Source organism: Podarcis cretensis, assembly GCF_951804945.1.
Source record: "Podarcis cretensis genome assembly, chromosome: 13".
NCBI lineage: Eukaryota > Metazoa > Chordata > Lepidosauria > Squamata > Lacertidae > Podarcis > Podarcis cretensis.
The window spans coordinates 42,509,626-42,531,339 of record NC_137182.1 but is presented as its reverse complement, the minus strand read 5'-3'; the positions used below and the strand labels follow the sequence as shown (position 1 = coordinate 42,531,339).

Here is a 21,714-nt window from a genome sequence, read left to right as displayed (position 1 = left end):
GGACTTTAGCAAAACAGATCCCCCACCCTGTAATTTTTTATAATTATCGATCAGCATCACTACTTCTAAATGTCACATGGGAAATCACACGCCAGGCACAATAACAGCCACAGAAACAGCCCTTTCCAATTATGAGGACCCTGTGTTGTAGTCTATATAGGCACCTGTCCTATCAACTTACATGAATCCAGTTAGGGAGGTGGATTTGGGGCTGGTGCATAGCTCCATACAGCCAAGTTTCCCTATAACTTTAGCCAAGACTGAAATGCTGTTGATAACTAAATGTAAACATGATGACCTCCAGCTGCAGTTCAGCACAAAAATGGTTAGCGCTCCACCTGCTTTTCCTGCTGTTGATGCTGCATTGTTCTTCAAGCAAGTATTTGAACTCCTCCAAAAGCAGTTTGAGACAACCAATTCAAACCAATTCATTTGGTCCTCCAGCAGACATGATCATTGGTGAATTCATATCCCTTACGCAAGGAAACTTCAGAATGCATGAATTTACGGAAAAACCCAAAACCTCTTCGTTTACTGCTAAGTAAGTAGTTATTTATTTATTTATTGGAGAATTGTCTGCTGGGCCCACTGATCATTCTTGATGAAATAAACGACTGCATCAGCTTCTCCTGTAAGCCTTCTAGGATACATTCAGGCTTATGTCCCACCACTTGAATTAGCTTCTGTCATTCCACTATGCCCTCCTGACGGGACCACTGGTGCCCATGCAGAACACGTGACCATTTTGGGAAGGCTGGAATGAAGGAAAGAAAGGAGAACCAGCAACAATGACCACCCCCACCCTTAACTTCACTCATAATCACACACACACACACACAGAGAGAGAGAGAGAGAGAGAGAGAGAGAGAGAGACATCCCTCACAAGGACACTGTAGGACAATACAGCCTGCAAACTGCAGCTCCCTCCTCTTCCCTGAAAGTGCAAAAATCTGCATGCATAAACCCAAGCATTTGGGACACATTTACTTGAAAACAAGTCCTTTCATTGTGGTCAGAGAGTTTCTTCTTTGGTAAAAGAGCAGAGGACAACCAACTCTTAAGCATGGGCTTCAGAATCCTGTTGGAAACCATGGGGATTTCAAAGAGCTTAGGTTTGTTTCCTGGATTGCCCCTGCTTTTTGCCCATATGGGCTCCATCCACAACCTAGTTCAGGTTTTCAAGCCGCTTGAAACCCATAGATTTTGCAACCCATCCCTATGCCAAGTACGCCTCACTCCCCCCCCCCCCCAGCATGCATTGGCTTCTAACCGAAAAGGGCAAACCTATGCATGTCTACTCTGAAGTAATCGCCACTGACTTGTAAGTGGTTGCAACCGGAATGCAGCTTAAATCCTATTTCTGTGAGAGCCACTTTTATGAAAGCCAATGGGATGCTTCCTCTCAAATATTTGGATATAATGGATCACATGACACAGCGCATGCACACCATTTGAATCGCAATGCTTTCGGGGGGGGGCTTTCTCCAATATTTGGGGGGGTTCCCCTTCAGCCCCTAGGAGTTGGATCCTATGCCTGTAATCCCATTCATGCTTATTGGGGAAGCAAAATTCATTGAAAAAAGAAAAGAAAAGGAGGGATTCGCTTCCCAAGTACTTTTTTAAAAGGCATTCAGCAGGGTAAGGAAATATTGGAGTGAGCTGAGCTGGTTTGCAAAGGGACCCAGAGCAAATGGAGCATCATATACCAACAAAATAAATGGAGCCTGGGTGAGACAGACCCTGCATTTCCCAGAAGCAATCTGCTCTGTCATTTGCTAATGGCTTGGAGTTGCATTAAATCAGCAATTTTGGAAAACTCAGCATGCAGAAAGCAGGGAGGGGGGGATACTGCAGATTTTGTTCATCTCCTGTTTCTCTGTCTGTTCCTGGAGCTCACTACTGGCAATCAACATGCAGCATGGAGAGAGAGGGAGAGAGAGAGAGAAGGAAAGACCATCCCAGTCCTACCCTCCTATGTCTCTTCCTCTCTTACACTGTGATTCAAGGGCTAGTAAAAAGCCCTTGTGTGTTGGAGCACACTGGTATACTCAATGGTTGTTCTACAGGTTGAATTAAGAACACATTCCCATGAATATTTCATGGTTCAGAAATGGAAGGGAGGTGTGGTGGACAAAGCAGCAGAACAAGAGAGAGAGAAGGAAAGACCATCCCAGTCCTACCCTCCTATGTCTCTTCCTCTCTTACACTGTGATTTAAGGGCTGGTAAAAAGCCCTTGTGTGTTGGAGCACACTGGTATACTCAATGGTTGTTCTACAGGTTGAATTAAGAACACATTCCCATGGACATTGTGTTTAAGAGAGAGGCAAAAGGGGTTAACAGAAGAACTCAACAGCTTTTTATTTCTGGGTTTCCCATATCCAAACTCACCAATTCATCCACAGCACCACAATGAATCCCTCTGAATTCACCATTTACATAAATCTAATCAAAATCTATAAGGAGACTGCTCTAGTTTCATTAGTTTGAATAAAATGCTCCTTTCCTATGGGTTGCAACATTCAAGATACATAGATTCTCAAATCAAAAGTGAAACACAGTTGTTTATCTTCCGCCAGTGTTACAGTCATTCTTTGTCTCATTGCAGAGTGATCCCAAAAAACTTCCAGCATGTTCTTGCCTTCATCTTTGCCTTGCAAGAGATCAACAAGAATGCCAAATTCTTATCCAACATCACACTGGGATCAACATTTTATGAGAATGCTTTTAATCCTTTGCTAACTTGTTCGAACACTCTCGCTCTTCTTGTCATGGGACAACAAAATCACGCCAATTACCACTGTAATGGGGAAGATAAATTAATTGCTGTCGTTGGAGGGCTCACCTCCCAAAACTCCATTCAGATGGCCAATATATTAAACACCTACAAGATTCCACAGGTATGTGTGCAGATACATAGATACAACCACAAGGGCAGACATAGACAGAAAACCCCAAAAGAGCACACATGTTAGCTTTCAATCCTAATACAGTATGTTTTCTACACTTGTTTCCTACATTAGACTTGGTATGGGTGCATGATTATGTTAAAGCCTCCTAGCTATGTGTTGCCTACACTGCCGTCTCAATTTGCATTGGGATTTGGGGGGGGGGGCTAAACCCATAATCCGAGCTCTGGTTCTTCCAAACCTGGCCATGCCACAAATCATGTAATCATAGGAGCATCCAGCTTCCTGCTTAGAAACTTCTCCTAGCCTGAGACTTAAAATGCCAGGGGTGTATACTTACAAAAGTAAGACCAGGTGGTTAACCACCACAAGTATTATTTATAGGAACGAATGGATGGTTTTCGGATTCCTAAAAATAGAATGCCTTTTCCTTTAGCTCAGCTATGGCTCCTTGGATCCAGGGCTGAGTGACCAAAGGCGCTTCCCTTCCTTCTTCCAAATGGTCCCCGGTGAAGAAGCTCAGTATCATGGCATTGTCTGGCTACTCAGGAAGTTTGGGTGGAACTGGATTGGCCTCCTTGTTTCAGATGATGACAGTGGAGAAACCTTCCTTCGTACTCTCAGACCAAGGCTTTTCCAAAATAATCTCTGCATTTCTTGGACACTGGTGATCCCACTGGTGACAGTATTTTTACCTAATGAGCTACTTCAAGAAAAATTGAGACCAATCATGTATGTTCTCAAACGGAAGCAAATGAATGTGATTCTTGTCTATGGAGACAGTCAGTCTCTAGAGGGTTTGAGACTGGTTTTAGTCTCCTGTGAGGTTTTGTCTATGTACCCCTTGGAGAGGGTGTGGATTACAACAGCTCAGTGGGATTTCACTGCAGTGCTGGTTGGAGGCAATTTTCCTTCAAAATCCTTCAATGGCACTTTGTCATTTACACTCCATTCAAATCCAGTTCCAGGGTTTCAGGACTTTCTACAAACCATAAATCCATGGCAACCAAATCTGTATTTCATCCAGCAGTTCTGGGCCAGTGCATTCCTCTGTTCATTCCCAGATCACAATCTAATTCACACAACTCATGAACCCTGCACTGGGAGGGAGAAGCTGGAGAAACTCACTGGACCCGTGTTTGAAATGGAAATGTCCAGCCAGAGCTACACCATCTACAATGCCGTCCATGCAGTAGCACATGCTCTCCATAGCATGTATTCCTCAAGAACCAAACAGAAAGTACTGGGTGAGAGACGGACGCAGCCAAAAGTTCAGCCCTGGCAGGTACTGTCAACTAATCTCCCCAATGTTAGAAGCACTGGAGTTATTATTACTGGTTTATATGTTTCACAGCTGAGCCCTGGCATGGAGGAGAGGCCTTGGAGATTTTCGCAGTTGAGCTCTATCACTGGGAGGGACTTGATCTCAGTGAAAGACCAAATGCTTTGCATGCTGCACATTCAAAGTTTGTTAAATTAATCTATCCCAGGATTCTCTTACTTGGAGCTGCACAAGGGCCACGAGTGTCCTCTGTTATAAGAACTGGGTTGAAACCTCAAATGTATGCCATATAGCACTGTCGCAATTTAGAGTAGACAGTTCTGGGCTACAGAGACCAATGATTGGACTCAGCACATGGCAGTTTCACATGTTAATGGGGGAATTTTTTTGAAGTATATAAGATAAAATGTAGTAAGAATCCAAAGGTCCACCTGCCAAATGGAAAAGAGAGAGCGTATTAGCCTACAAGGTCTGTGTCTTTCCCCCCCCTGTAATCTAGCTCCACTCCTTCCTGAAGAACATCCACTTCAACAACAGTGCTGGGGAAGAAATCTCTTTGGATGAGAAGGGGCAGCAGGCAGGTGGCTATGATGTCCTCAACTTGGTCACATATCCCAATGAGTCCTTCCAGAGAGTCCGAGTGGGGAGGGTGGACCCTCAGGCCCCCCCAGGAAAAGAGTTCACAGTGGATGGAAGTGCCATTGCATGGAATCCCAAGTTCAAGCAGGTGGGTGTGACCATTTTTTATTTTCTTTATCCTCTTCCATCATCATCATCATCATCATCTTTTATGAGAAGATCAAGAGATCCAGGAAAACAGTGATGGCTACAAAGGAGAGAAGCTCTGGTACTCACTGATAAAATTCTATTTTTGTTACTTTGTTCAAATTTGTTGATCCAAAACTAGTTTGAAGCTAATTTGGAGCTAATTTGGAGCTCAGGGTTCAGAACAAGGTATTTCTGACTGAGGAATCTGTCAGTGTTTAAAGTTCTTGAAAAGAACGCTCCAAAATGCGTTGTTGGCAACAATCTCTACCAGGCGGAGCCCAAGTATCTACCACCTGAAATGTGGTATAGAAAACAGAGATGGCTACAAAGGAGAAGTGTGAGGAGGCAAGCTCTGGTACTCTCTGATGAAATACTGTTTTTGTTACTTTATTCAAATTGGTTGCTCCAGAGCTAGTTTGAAGCTAATTTGGAGCTCAGGTTAAAGAAAAAGGTAACTTGTGGTTGCCAGCGTGCATAGCCATTATGATTAGTAACCAGTAGCGGCCGCTGTGGTCTAAACCACTGAGCCTAGGGCTTGCCAATCAGAAGTTCGGCAGTTCGAATCCCCATCACGTGGTGAGCTCCCGTTGCTCGATCCCTGCTCCTGCCAACCCAGCAGTTCGAAAGCAAGTCAAAGTGCAAGTAGGTAAATAGGTACTACTCCAGTGGTGAGGTAAGCAAGCTCTAGTACTCACGGATGAAGTCCTATTTTTATTAGTTTGTTCAAATTCGTTGATCCAGAGCTGGTTTGAAACTAATGTGGAGCACAGGTTAAAAAACAAGGTATTTCTGAGTAAGGAATTGGCAAGTGTTTAAAGCTCTTGAAAAGGGACTGTTGTGCTCCAAAATGTATTGTTGGCAACAATCTTTGTTTTAGACTCGGTCCCACCATGTGGAGCCCAGATGGGGGGGGGGGGGAATCATATACCACCTGAAGTTTGTAGTCACTAATTTTGATGGATGGAGTGCCGGTGATATCCTGTCCCAGGATGTTGGTCTCCATCAGGCTGATGGTGGGGCCAAAATCCACGCAGGCTTGGCCTTAATTTTGGGGATGAAAGCATCCCAAATGCTAAGGAAAGGGCTAATGCTCAGAAGGATATTGACCGCTGTGCTGTCATATGCCTGAGGCAATTGATGGATGGATGGATGGATTGTATATACCACTCTGTGCCCAGAAGCCTCAGAGAGGTTCACAGAATAAAATCAACCTATAAAACCACAAACTACTTAATCAATATCTAAAAAACTGAATAACCTGCCCTCCAGAAAACCTACAAAGATGTATTAATACAAGATGTGAGATGTATTAGCAACATAAGTAACACCTACCTGCATTGTATATTTTAATCTGCAAGTTCAAGTACACCAAGTAAAAATTAATTATTATTGAAACTTTAAAAGAGAGTGTCTTGCATAGTTTTTGTGGAAGGAAAAGGCGAACTTATTAATGGGTTAAACGACCAGGGCTATCTTCCGCATAACTCTGTAAATGGGAACTAGAGTTTAATTCCCATAAAATGGTTGGTGAAAACTTCCTTGGACAGCACTGTCAAGGTTGTGTCATCTGCAGAAAACATCCAAAATATGTACAGCAACCTTATTAAATAGCTTTCATCACCAACAACCAGAACCTGCCTCTTCTTTGTCTCACTCATAATGGTTCTTCATTCCCTACTCCTGCACACCTAAGAAGGAGAAGAAACATCTGTTGCCGGCTCCTTATTTCAGCTCTCCTCTCCCTCCAGGAGGGAATCAGCATTGGATTATGAGGAATCAATCTATCAAGAAGGAGAAGGTTGGCACTAGCTTCTCTTTGCCATTCAGACATGCGCTGGGCTGGCCAAATGGTTAAGTGACAGCAGAAAGCATCTTTATCAGGAGGCCTGATGCTTGCCCAGGGAGCAAATGCTTGACAGCAATTCTCTGATTTCAGTCCTGTGACCATTCTGCTGCAAAGCGGACGTAGATGACAATAAAATTTCTGGAGAGAAGCAAGCTTATTCCATTCAAAATCCCTTGTTTGTCATTACCACTAGATGCTGCCCATTTCCACCTGTGTTGAGAGCTGCCACCATGGACAGAGTATGTTTCCCCAGCAGGGAAAACAAATCTGTTGCTATGACTGTGTTCAGTGCCCTAAAGGGAGGATTTCAGTCCAGAAGGGTAAGTGAAGGAACCCGAGTCAACTGGAATTCCCATCTTCCTCTCCAACACAGACATTCATTTCTTAGTCTTATTATCCCTGCTTATTTTTTGTCATGGATGCCAAGCACATGTGTTTATATTACTGATACTTATTCTTCTTTAATCTCCCCTCCCCTTTGGACAGCCATTCTAGAGTATATTGTGTGAAATTACGTCCACATGGGAGTAACCACCATTGAAATCAGTATGAAATCCAACTGGGTAGAAATGGATTGCACTCCGTAGATTTCCTTTTCTCTCCATTAAACCTGCAGCCAACAAATTTGCATTTTCTGTTATTTACCAGTAGTGAATTATCTCCTCTATTTTATCCACACAGTTCCAATCCTTAGGAACAGTTATTTCTTGTCAAATATAGATTTGACAAGCTCCATTATGGAAAGTGTAAAAAAGAAACACTTGGGCTACAAGCCTTGAAATGCAAAGAGGTGGGGTTGGATGCAGAGAAAGACATGTTTAAGGGGGAAAGACTGAAATCAATCAGTATACTCTAACAATGACAAATAAATATGAATAGATTGATTAGTACAGCTGAGATGCTGAGATGCTCAGAGAGGAACCATCAGTAATATGTTCTGTGTACAGCATAATAAACAGTACCAATAATATTAATAAGTATCACTTCCAGAAATGCTAAAAGCATGCTTCTCACTTTTAGATGCAGATCAGTGTGAGAAATGCCCAGATGATCACTACCCAAATGCCTTTCAGGACCAATGTGTTCCCAAAAAAATAAGCTACCTATCCTATGAGGAGCCCTTGGGGGCAATGCTGGCCTCCTTGGCTCTCCTGCTTTCTCTGGTCACAGTTGTTGTGATGGGGACCTTCGGTCTGCACTGGAACACTCCCATTGTCAAAGCCAACAACTGGGGCATCACCTGCACCTTGCTCTCTTCTCTGCTTCTCTGCTTTCTCTGCTCCTTCTTATTCATTGGCAGGCCTACAAAGGTGACCTGTGTCTTGAGGCAAACCGTCTTTGGCATCGTCTTCTCCATTGCTGTGGCTTGTGTGTTAGCCAAAACCCTCACTGTGGTTTTGGCATTCATGGTGACCAAGCCTGGGAACAGCCTGAGGAAATGGCTTGGGAAGAGGCTGGCAGGATCCCTTATCACCTTCTGCTCTCTCATTCAAGCTGGCATCTGTCTTGGGTGGCTGGCATCCTCTCCCCCATTCCCAGAGTTTGACCTGCACTCCCAGGATGGGCAGATCATAGTGCAGTGCAATGAAGGCTCCGACATCATGTTCCACCTTATTCTCGGCTACATGGGTCTTTTGGCCATTGTGAGCTTCTCTGTGGCTTTCTTTGCCAGGAAGTTGCCTGATACTTTCAATGAAGCCAAGTTGATTACCTTCAGCATGCTGGTCTTCTGCAGTGTTTGGCTGTCCTTTGTCCCCACTTATCTGAGCACCAAAGGGAAATACATGGTGGCTGTGGAGATCTTCTCCATCTTGGCCTCTACTGCTGGCTTACTGGGTTGCATATTCCTCCCTAAAATCTTCATCATTTTATTTAGGCCTCAGATGAACAGTAAAGAGAGGTTAGTAAGGAAGTAGGTGTGGTGTAGTCAGGGGAAGGGAGGGCAGGAGGGAGGGAGGGGAAAGCAGTGTCTCGTTCCCTTGATCGTCTCCTGACTGTATAGAGTCCAAGAAACCTCTAATGCAACATTTGAACATGAGAATTGATTCAAGCCCAAATCCAGGGCAGGTCTTCCTCAGGTCAGGTTGAGGCTAATGTCTTCAATGTCCCTTCATTTTTAAATGCAAATACTTATTTTCATTTTGTTTATATAGTTGTACAATAAATTCATGTTACCCTAATCACAACATCCAACTGTTGTATGTGGGTTCTGTGATTGTACTAATATTTCAGATTTACAGTACAATTGTGCTTACCTGTCAAAAACAGGTTATATTTGGGGAGTGAACAGTGAAAAATAGAATACCAGAAATTTTGCATGAAATATATTGAAGACTGATATGGATTTATGGACTCAACAAGGTCCTGAAATCCAGGCACTTTGTTGCTGTGGAGTGTGAAGGCCAGTGTTCCATTTAGGGATTTGAGTTTTATCACCCAACACTGGATCAAAAGAAGCATAAGTCAGCTAAAAGAAAAAAAACACAGGAATATTGGGAAGTTGATTATTATATATGTAAAAAGTCCAGCCCTCTTAAACTTCTGCATCCAATCATTGCATAACTCAATTATTTATTAAAGCCATCCCTCATATTCATGTTATTTATTTGCATTCACAATCAGAAAGGTAGAAACCTTACTAAAATATTTGTTGTCTTTTATGTCTCTTATCATTGTTGTTTCTTTTCTCCAAAACCATAATTATATAGTTTGTCCTTCATCTAATTGAAATGCCAACTAATATTATAGGCCAAATGTTATAATTTAGAAGAACTACCCTAAATGCAGTCAAAAAAGAAAGGTGGAAAACAATGACTCTTTGGCTGGGGTAAAACTCAGCTTGGGAGAAGGTGGGTAAGGGAGAGTTTTGATGGGCTGTTTACAGGACCCTACTCAGTTGCCCAAGTAGACTCTCTGAATATTACAAGTTGTGATAGGGACACACGTTTTTTGTTGGTATCCTTCTGTATTGAGAGACATAGTCAGCACCAGAATATGGAGACTCACACCTGTGGAAACTTGTAAGTATTCAAGATGTTGGCCAACTGGATGGTGTTCTGAAAGGTCAGATCAGCAATGATGCCCATGAGCTTCTTCTCCCTGGCACAGTTGTAATTGAGGGGATTCCCTTCTCCTGTGACGAGTAGATGAAAAATAGACCAAACCACTCTTTCTGGATTAAAAGCATTCTCCTGTATGTTTGAGCCCAGAGTAATATTGGGGAGCAAGTTGTCATTTCTGTTGGTTTCATGAATGGCAAATACAAAGGCCGATAGTGTTTAGAGAATATCCTGCAATGAAATATTAATGTAATTTAGATCCCCACAATCTTCTGTAAGAGAAGTGTGTGCATTTAATTTTCATGAAAACACAGCTGCCAATCCTATCCACCAGGTATTACTCAGAAAGGACAGAGAAATTTTTACCTATCCTTTAACTATAAAGGTTCCAAACTGAAGTTTGGGTTTGATTACTCATCAGAGCTCCATCTGACACAACTATCCATCACTCTCATGGCCCCTATTTTTCTCACATATATTAATTTGATAGAGTCTTTTTAGGCTAACTGTAGCTCAGCAGAAACTATTGCATTGAATCCAGCTGTTAGCTATTCTCTGCAGGGCCTCCAGCTAGTGACAGCACATCTAGAATAAGCTGAGCACAATCACAGTAATTTTGATAATTGCAGTTCAGATAATCACATTTCTTGAAGTTCTCAAGTCCCTGCACAATCAGAGGAAATGGTCTTAAAGGCTCCCAACACAGCCAAAGTCTGCTCTTCATGCAGAAATGAAAAGGTTTAAAAAGCCTTGTGAGAATCAAAGTGCAAAGGTCTCTGAACAGATTACTGCTAATATCAACTTCTGGGAGTAACTTTATACAAAGGTTGCTGGGTGACCTGCACCCAAAATAAGATAAAATAAAATAAAATAAAATTTTATTTGCAAATATGGATATTGGTACCCAAATTAAAAAAAAATAAAATAAAAAATAAAATAAAATAAAATTGTTATTTTATTTGCATATATGGATATTGGTAGCTTTGTTTTCCACTGTCCCTCCATGGAACTTAAAGTGGTATTTTCCTCCCAATATGATCCTCATACCAATCCTTCGATGCAGGCTTGACTGAGAAGCAGTGAGCTGAAAAAAGCAACAGCAACCCTGACCTTGTTTGCCTGCTGTGTACCATCTATTGAAGCTGGACTGGGAGGGGATGAACCCCGCTTCCCTTCCCTTCCCCTTATTTCAGCTGAACTTCCCTCAAGATCCACATCTTGCAGGATTGGCTAACCCATGACATGAAGTGAGGTGAGCTATCTGTCAAGACCCAAAGCTCTCTGTCCCTCAAGGCAGTTTGCATTATTTCAGCTACTGCAATGGAAGACCTGGTTCTTTCACTTTAAGAAAATTGCCTCTGTGCCTGGAAGCACTCCATAAAGTCATCATTGTTGCAGACTCCAGTCACATTCAAAGTAGCCTTTTCAAATACACAAAATAAGCTTCTATCCCTTCAGGCAGGGGTCCAAATAGACACCTTTCCCAAATTCAAACCTTTCCCCACTTAATCCCCATGGATGGCCAGTGATAAGTGCCCATCTCCTGGAACACAGTAAAATAACTTCTACCTTCCCAGTAGACAACCCAATATTTCCTCTGGATGAAAATGGTGGTGGTGGGGAAATCCTTTTGTGATCTTATTGTTTGAAAACGTTTAAAGAAAGAATACCAAACTGTAGCCTTTTTTATTTTAAATAGACCATTTTCATAACAACAAATTTTAATAAAGCATACTTTAATAAAATAGATACATTCATTTTTATGCTTGGATGGCTTATATTTTTTATGTATATATGTGTGTGTGTGTGTGTGTGTGTGTGTGTGTGTGTGTGTGTGTATGTATTTTAGTTATCATGTGAGATGACCACTGAGTTTAAAACACATTAGAAAATCAGAGGAAATAAATTTGCTTCATTCGCTGCCTTTCCCATTTTTTCCTCATGGCATTTTATTTCCTTCAAAAAATAAAAGAATTTGAAGGCTTAAGCATCATCTCTTTTTTTCTTTCCTATCTGTTCTCTGGTGTTCAGATCAGGTCTCATTAAAATAATATAGCACTTGGGAAGGAAGATACAACCTAATAAACCAGAACTAGAGACTAAGATGGAGAAGATCTCCACAGCCACCATGTATTTCCCTTTGGTGCTCAGGTAGGATGGAACAAAAGACACCCAAACACTGCAGAAGACCAACATGCTGAAGGTAATCAACTTGGCTTCATTGAAAACATCAGGTAACTTCCTGGCCAAGTAAGCCACAGTGAAGCTGATGATGGCCAAAAGACCCATGTAGCTCAGGACAATGTAAAACATCGTATCTGAGCCTTCGTTGCATTGCACTATTATTTGTCCCATCTGGGAGAGTGTGTCCAACTCAAGGAATGGAGGAGAGGTTACCAGCCATACAACACAGAGGCCAATTTGAATAAGGGAACAGAGAATGATGACTGACATTGCTAGTCTCTTCCCAATCCATTTCCTCATCTTGTTTCCAGGCTTAGTAGCAATGAATGCTAGAACCACAGTGATGGTCTTGCCCAACACACAAGAAACTGCAATGGAAAATATGGTTCCAAAAACTGTTTGCCGGAGAAGGCAGGTCACTTTCTGAGGTTGGCCAATGAAGAGGAAGGAGCACAGAAAAGAAAGAAGCAGAGAGGAGAGCAGGATACATGTGATGCTCCAGTTGTTGGCTTTGACAATGGGTGTGTTGTGGTGCTGAATGAAGCTCCCCATCACCACAACCGTGATAATGGAAAAGAAAAGGGCAAAAGATGCCAAAACTGCCCCCAAAGGTTCTCCATAGGATAAGAAGGTGACAGTTCTGGGGATACATTGATTCTTTTCCTCATTTGGATATTGATCTTCTGGGCACTTCTCACATTGGTCCGCATCTGAAATGAATGTTTTAACGTTCCAAATATTATCTAATACGCAAATATTTTTCAGCTTTATCTGAGATATTTTACTCTTCATTGTGCCACTCATAACATGCCATTGAGCTTCAATGGTCAAACGTTGTTCAGCATCACTGAAGAATCATGTGATAAAACTGAATATAAGGTAGCTGAAATGAGCTCCTTCAATATTTCCATTAGGGATAAGATTAACTCATATTTGCAATCTGTGTTTTAAATCATCTCGTTCCAATACAACGGATTCCCAAAGAAATCTGCCATTCCAGAATGAAGCAAGATTTACTGGCCTTGACAAGGTTCAATATGCCTCTCTGCATGTCTGCTGTGATCAGAGTGAAACAGCATCAAGGGCTTAAAGGTATTTATGGTGAAATACTCCAGGTGTTGCTCCTATATTATTTTGGTTACAGACCCTTCTCATTATGGTTGTTGGATTTCATGGGGATCCTGAGTGGGGGGCCCTCAAGGCCAGAGAGGACCCTGCCACTTAAATAATGTGCCATGGGGCAAGTAGTAGCACCACTTCTTGGCAACATATGTAATATAGCCTACAGTCCTTTTGTGGCCTACACCAATCCAAGATGAATATCTATTCTGGAGCAGGAGTGTGGAATCTTTGGTCCTCCAGATGTCATTGGACTAAAACTCATTTTAGCCCCAGCCAAGGATGATGTCACTGTAGTTGAGCAATATCTCTAGTGGTCCATGGGTTCCCCTCCCCAATTATAGAGGAAAGAATGTGGGAATCAGTGTAGGCTGAAATGCAGAGCATTTGCCATTCCCTGCCCCCCACCCCAGCCCACATGCAACATAGCTTCAATATTCACATCCTTACCAATATGAACAGAAATCCTTCCTTCAGGACACTGAGCGCAACCATAGCAACATACTTGTTGCCCCTGCTGGACGATTCTGCTGTATCCAGGGTGGCAGCTTTCAACACATTTGGCACGAGGTGTCTTCTAATGGTAACCACAAGTTATAATGGTTATGGTGGAAATAACCTGGTTTTCTCCACATCCCTTCTGTATAGAATGCAGTGTTTGAAGGAGTGTGGGATTGCCATCCCAGTTATTTTCATAAGCATTAGTGTGGGTTGATTAGTCCATCCTCATAAACATAATTGGGATAGCATCCCACACTCCTTCAAGTAGCAGTGTTACTATCAGGTGGGCCAAAGCTCAGAATGTTACTATCAGGTGGGCCAAAGCTCAGAATGAGCTCAGACTTGCAAGAGAGATTATGTATGAATGTATACATGAATGAATGAAGCTTCCTTTGGCTATGTCTGAAGCAAGAGGAAGACACACAAGTGGTAGGTTCTCTGTGAGCAGAAAGCATTATACTGTCAATTCCTATACCATTGGCGGTATATCAATGCAAGAATTTTACAGTCGGATAATATTAGACCCATGCACTCTAGTCAAATGTTATTTCAATTCCCAGATGACTACAGGTCTCGTTTTGTACAAGCAACACACAGTGGGAAAGGCAAGAAGATGTAATTTCACTCCCATTCCACAGATATGGAGGGAACAGGGGTCTTGTTTGATACCAGTGGTTGTAAGCTCTGCAACCTTACTAGTAATAGCACAGGAAAGGGTAAAGAACTGGGTACATTTGCAGAGTTTCTGTTTATAGTCAATCCATATAACTTATGTAGTTATTTATTCTTTAGCCATAAAAATGATGCTTTACCTGATTAAACTTGTGATTCCACACAATGTTTCTTCCATTGATTATGAACCTTTTGCCTCCAGGATGCTTCGGGTCCATCCTTCCAACAAGGAGTCTGCGGAAGGATTTATTGTGGAACATGACCCAGTTGAGAATATCATATCCAGCTGCTACATCCCCATTCTCATCAAAAAATATTTCTTCCCCAGCACTATTGTTAAAGCGGACATTTCTCAGAAATGGGCGAAGCTAGAGGAGAGGAGAAAAAAGTTTAGAAAACAGGTCCAAGAGTCTGCAGTAGGGATAGAACATTCCTGAGTATCAGGGCACCTGTGCCCTGGCACCTGGTTTGCATCCAGAAGCCTGAGGGATCAGCAAATATGTCAATTGTGGTTTCTAATTTTTCCCCTCTTTTTTAATCTGAAGTTTTCCCCAAAGTCCTCATGAGTACCCAACAGCATTTTAGTGCAAATCTCTCCCAATAATCACACTTTTGCATGCAGTTTTGCCAACTGGACACATTTTTGCAAAATAAAGAAATAAAAATGTATTTTCACTAATATATACATATATACACATATAGATATGCACCCATTACACTTGTATATACATTTCTGTACATTTTAGCTGGAAAACTGTATTGCACCATTTTTAGAAGTACAAATGTCAAAGGATGGCAGTGTTTTGGTTTGCACAGAGTTCAGAGAAAGTATGAATTAGGTCGGCTCACCTTTAAATGCGAATTGAATTGAATTTATCCTCCATCCCTAATAACATGCCAGGTTCAATCCCTGGCATCTTCAGGTGGGGTTGGGAAAGTCTTCCATCTGAAACCTTGAAGAGCCACTGTTGGCCAGAATGCACAGTATTCACTCATTCTAGATGGACCAATGGCATGACTCAGTAGGACAGCTGCTATATTCCTTGCATTTGCCATATAGTGTCCTTTTGGATTACAGTACCTACTTGCCACTATATTAACATCATTGAATGTGAATTTGCAATAATTTGTAGTTTGAAAAATGCCACACTTTAAAAAATCTACAAAAAGGGACACTACCTGTCAGGGAACTGACATCGGAGCGAGAGGTGGAGGCTAGGCTCCAAAGCAATGCAGGAGAGGGGACCAGCAGGGGGGAAGGAATTCAGCGTAACACCAGTAGAGAAGGGAGGGAGATGGAGGATTTGGAGAGAGGTCTCCAAGACTCTTCACCCGAGACTAGTGGAGAGAGCATGGGCACGCCTCTGCCCACTCCTTCCTTGCGCAGAAGAGTGCCGCGCAGGGAGAGTAGGCGGAGACTTGGCGTCAAACAGCTTCTATGCTGGAAGCGGTTCAAGAAACGCCCACTGACGGATTCTGCAAGCAACTGAACGGCCACGGAGTGAGGGCTGTCAGCCAAGGCATGGTTAGCCAGGCGATCTAGCCAAAAGTAACGGCAACTTACGCACAAGTAACCCTTTATAACCATTACAGCAATCCGTCAGTCCCTGACGTTACTTGTGCACAGGCAGGAGACCATGAGTCAGACTGGAGGTGCCGGCACCGCGGAGCAAGCTACGAGTGTGCAGAATCTGGTGGAGAGGAACCGGGATTTGGAACAGCGTCAGAAATCTAGCATATACAAAGCATAAAGGAGCTGTATGTTTTGTGGATTGTATTTGAAATACTTCCCCAATTGCCTTCATCACTGAGGGAGTGGAAAGGCTCATACGCAGTTATTGGCTGGCATATGAGTCCTAAAGCTCACACATAGTTCATTGCATTTGATTGGTAATAAACACAAGCCATATGTTACCTGCCATGGTTGAACAGTCAGAAGATCTCCTATAGCTTTGTGTCTAGTTTTTGATGAGTACATGGCATGGAGAGCATGTGTTACAACGTGGACAGAGTTGTAGATACTGTAGCTCTGGCCAGACATTTCCATTTCAAACACAGCTCCAGGGAGGCCCCCCAACTTTTCCTTTCCAGTGCAGTTTGTCATAGATACATAATACTTTGGGAGTGAACAGGCAAATGCACTGCACCAGAATTCCTGGATGAAATAAACTGAAGACTCATATGGATTTATGTTCTCAATAAAACCATGAAACCCTGGAACTACATTTTTGTGGAGTGCAAAGGACAAAGTACCATTGAGGGATTTTGCTGGAAATTTATTCCAAGTTAAAATAGCTGTGAAATCCCACTGAGATGTTATGAGCCAAACCTACTCCATTGGTCGCAGATGAACAAATTCACTGTAATCTAAGACTATTTGTAAACCAGCCATAGAGTGAGCATCTCCGTAAACAACTATGACACTGATGTTATTTAACTGGAGCACAAAACTTATCCTTTCATAGTATTTTTTACGGTTTTTGGGTGTGTGACTTATCACTATTTGAACTGATTGTATTACAGCAACACAAATACCACTCTGAGAGAGCTTTGGTCTCATAGTCTGAATAAATGTTTCTCCACTGTCATCATCTGAGGTGAGAAGGCCAATCCAGTTCCATTCAAAATAATTCAGTAGCTGGACAATCCCATCATATTGGGGGTTTTCATTTGGAGCCATCCGGAAGAAAGAAGGGAACTGGGTTTTATCACTCATCGCAGGGTCAAAGGAGCCATAAGTGAGCTAATAACAATAAGAACATAGGTATGGTTAAAACTGCAAAACTATATGCTGTCTTTGAACAAACAAAAAGTACAGCTTGAATTTGCATGATTTTATATTCCAGCAAATATCATTGGTGCAATCTAGGTTCACACACAAAGTAGATTATGAGCAGGAAGCTGGAGAAACACAATCTCAAGCCTAGGAAAAAGTGGACTAGGGATAGCTAAGGTTCTCTTCTTTCAAGAAACCAATAGGAATTATGAGATGTGTTCTACAGGACCCTGCTGAGAGGATCCATTAGAGATCTTGACCCTTTAATTTCTGAGACGACCACAAGAGGGGTGTTGGAAGAGAACATGCACAGGTCAATTGCATCTATACTACAACTTTGCATAAAAAATTGAAGACATACCTGTGGAATTTTGTAGGTATTTAAGATACTGGCTATCTGTATTGAGCTTTGGGAGGTGAGCCCACCAATAATAGCCACTAACTTCTTCTCCCTGCCACATTTGTAATTGTAGGGATCTCTATGTCCTGTGAAGAGAAGATCCAGAGTGGCCCAATAGGTAAACATGGAATGAAATGTGTTGTCATAGATATCTGATACCAGTGTGGTGTTTGGTAAGAGGCGATTATTCTTGTTGACCTCTTGAATGGCAAAAACAAAGGCAAGGACATGCTGGTAGTTTTTTGGCATTAACCTGGAATGAGATTTCCACAGGTCATTAAATTTAAACTACTTACAGATACAAAAGAGAGAGGTGGCATCTCCCTGCCTGATTTGAAATTGTATTTTGAAGCTTCTTGCCTTTGTTGGTTAAGGGACTGGATTTTGTTGGAGAACACAGATCTATTAGATCTGGAAGGATTTGGTAACAGATTCAGATGACAAGCATATTTATGGTATGATAAGGTAAAAGCTGGGGCGCGGGTGGCGCTGTGGGTAAAACCTCAGCGCCTAGGACTTGCTGATCGCATGGTCGGCAGTTTGAATCCCCGCAGCGGGGTGAGCTCCCGGCGTTCGGTCCCAGCTCCTGCCCACCTAGCAGTTTGAAAGCACCCTTAAGTGCAAGTAGATAAATAGGGACCGCTTTCTAGCGGGAAGGTAAACGGCGTTTCCGTGTGCTGCGCTGGTGCTGGCTCACCAGAGCAGCTTCGTCACGCTGGCCACGTGACCTGGAAGTGTCTCTGCACAGCGCTGGCCCCCGGCCTCTTAAGTGAGATGGGCGCACAACCCTAGAGTCGGACACGACTGGCCTGTACGGGCAGGGGTACCTTTACCTTTACCTTTAAGGTAAAAGTTCATAAAGGATTTGGGAACCATGTATTTCCAAAGTCATTGTATGACGTGTGGGATAGATATAAGAATTGGTCAGAACATAAGACACCATGGTGGCTATCGCCTCTCAAGGCAATGAGTGTGAAAAAAGATAAGTAAAAAATGGGCCAATTATGAGCAATTAGTGAAGGAGATGGATAAGCAACGGAAATTAAAACCACACGAGGAGGTTAAAGGTTTTGTGAATGACTGGTTGCATTATCGTCAAATTAATGAAATGTTTAAAGATGGTAAAAAGAAAAATGGATTTGGATATATAAAATTGAGATTTGAATGAGAATTATGAAATAATAAAGTTAAAATATTATCTAAAATGTATAAATTATTATTGGAATGGCTTTTGAATGATGAAGAAGTTAAATCAGTTATTGGGCAAAAGATATTGGTCAAAATATACAGTTAGAAGATTGGGAAAAATTATGGAAAGTGGGAATAAATATTGTTAAGCAAAACATTATTGCTGATCTCATTTAAATAACTCAAGAGATCTACCAGTTGATCCCAATCTACCTTCTATCTACCTTACTTTACAGACCTGAGATTACTCAGTGTGTTTTGCCTGCTCCAGCAGAGTAAATAAGCTAGAAGCCTGCAGAATTAATGTATGTCCCTCCATGTAGATGCAAGATTAGCCCTCCCATGATCTTTGATTGCTGTATTTTTTGTAGATGGTGGCTGAATGTGTGGAGAGATGCTACCAGTGTGTCTGATGTGATATGAAATCTCAACTGTGATCTTTTAAAGGCCCATTCAGACATGTAAATCATCAACTGATGCTGCAGACAGTGAAAGATGAAGAACATTGTCTGAATTCTACTTGAAAGCTTTATACAGTACTCGAGGTTTAGATCAGAGCAGGGCAGAATTTGATAAATGTGAATAGCTTTATCGAAAAAAGCAAATCAGCCTTTTTTAAAAAAGACAGAACAACTTACTTACCATGACATTGGGTTGGACTCTGGCTTAGCCTTATAGTTGAACAGAAACATTTCAGCAAGTCGCACAGAAACAAATTCCCCAATGACAATATTATCTCTGGAGTTAGAAAAACCTTTTTGAACTTTTTCTTGTGCACTGTAAGTAGAGTTCAAACTCTGGCTGCACGCAGGAGGCAAGAGGAGGAGAAGCAGAAGGAGCAGTAGCAAAACAATTCTGAATGCCAGCAAATGTCTTCCCCACTCCCAGCTGTGTACCTGCATTTTCCCCTACACATCGCTGTTGCAATCAACAACTGTCTTTATAGGAATTGCAGGAACCCATCCACAAAGGACTAAGAACCCTGTACCAATATACAGATGACACAGACCTTTGCTAGGAACTTCCTAGATCTGTGGAGGATTTTTCATCATCAAACCAATGAATAAACAAATTCCAACCTGGGCTTTGGGTTTAAGGGATGAAGTCACAAAGTTCTATTTAACATCACACTGCCTGCGTCAGATTAATTCCTCTTCTCTCTGTAGCATGCATTGATCTGGCAAGAATCTTTATACAATGTGTAATGTATAGCAAAGTGTAAGCTACTGTGCTGAATCTTATGTTTATCTTCTTAATTCTGACTAGCCATAAAGTGTTAATGAGAAGCAGAGTTCAGTTATAGTGATTTTGATTATTATAGGGCTCATAATCACCTTTCCCAAGGGTGTAAGTCCCTACACAACTAGAGAAAACATATTTCTGGGATCTGAACATACTAGTTAGGACCTGCTTTCCACTGAGGGAGTGACAGGTCTTAGTTAACTCTAATGCAACCATGATGCATGCTGGGTAAGGGGCCTAACTTTCTGAATAGATCATGAGTGGCCTATGCGTTGTGGGAAGAAAGGTGCCAAAAAAAGGAAAGGCCCATAGAAAACTAGTCTAGGGCCTTACAAAGTAATCCTAACCCAAGTTAGGCAGCAGTGGGGTGTGACAGAGGAATTTATGCTTCTTCTTTCACCTCAATATTCAGTCCAGTCACTTCCCCATTCTGCCTCTAGGAGTCCAAGTGCCCTGATGTTCCAGGGTCAGTCGCAGAATTACAAAAGCCATCCTGGCTTCTGAGTTGATCCTGGAATGTCCCTATTTCCTCCACCAGAGCCCCAGCTGAGGAGCTCAGGGAGAAGCGGGAGTCAGTGCTTATCCTGAGCAACAACAGCAGCTATGGCTGCAAGGGAGCATCCCATGGCCTCTCCATGGTTTCCGCTTCCAGCCTCCTCCCCTGGCTAGCTGATAGAAGATTCTGGAGAGTGGGGGAGGAGGAGGAGAGACTGCAGCCTCAGACGCTCAGCCCTGTGTGATATGCCGGCTCTGAGAAGCAGCCAGAGGGAAGGAGCTCCAGGAGTGACCAGAGACTTAGACTGGATCCTAACCACATTCCTTGAGGTTGGGAGGTAATGTAACTTTACACCGGCTTACTTCACACCAGCTTCTTGTGCATTGAATGGCTCTCTCAAATCTCCTTGGATGCAAATGCAAGATAAGCATTTTCAGTGGTTACACCAAGGTTTTTGGAATTTTGGAGCCATACATCCCCCCATACCTCTTCTGGCATTCCTTTCTCCATTTTTAAATTTATATTTTATTAAAATACTTTCAAAGGGGAAATGTGAGAAAAGAAAAAAGAAAAAGAACTCTCATGGTGTTGTTGGTGTTTTGATGTTTATTGATGACATTTCTTGTCCTAAGTCATTTAGTTGCGAAAGAGGAATGCAAATGTCCTTAACAAACAGATGAGGTAGTCATAAATCATGAATGCAGATGTAAAGCTATAAAGGTCTCTAGAGCAGGCATAGGCAAACTCAGCCCTCCAAATGTTTTGGAACTACAGTTCCCATGATCCCTGGCTAACAGGTTCAGTGGTCAGGGATGATGGGAATTGTAGTCCCAAAACATTTGGAGGGCCAAGTTTGCCTATGCCTGCTCTAGAGTATCGAAGGTGTAACATAAATAAAGACTCCATGTTGATACTGGTCTTCTGCTTTCATTGCACATCAACTAAGGCACCAACAACCTTGGGTGAAAGAAAAGGAGCCAGTTTAGGAAGGCTTCTCAGTGTTAGGAGCGTCCTACTTTCATGTAGGACCCTGCCAGAGACACATGCCCAACTGGCATGTTCTCTCCCTCCTGGTCGGTTTTTCGGGAGCTTCAAAAGCTTTCTTCATCCCAAACATCACAGCGACTGATACCAAAAGGCATTAGCATGCTTAGGATCCGCAGAGTATTCGCAGTTTGCGTAACAGAACTCAGTAGCACAGCATGTTGGCTAATCTACATTTATTTACATATACAGTGGTGCCCCGCAAGACGAACGCCTCGCAAGACGAAAAA

At 42.3% G+C, this 21,714-nt stretch overlaps 1 protein-coding gene across 1 annotated transcript; it reads left to right on the top strand.

Moving 5' to 3' along the window:
• Window positions 1-449: 449 nt before the first annotated feature.
• LOC307201630 (vomeronasal type-2 receptor 26-like) lies at window positions 450-16,089 on the top strand (the record flags this gene model as incomplete). Its single annotated transcript, XM_079950912.1, has 7 exons — window positions 450-541; window positions 2,607-2,898; window positions 3,344-4,192; window positions 4,689-4,916; window positions 6,997-7,123; window positions 7,824-8,432; window positions 15,932-16,089. 7 exons carry the CDS (start codon window positions 450-452, stop codon window positions 16,087-16,089), a joined length of 2,355 nt encoding a protein of 784 aa, XP_079807038.1.
• Window positions 16,090-21,714: the final 5,625 nt, after the last annotated feature.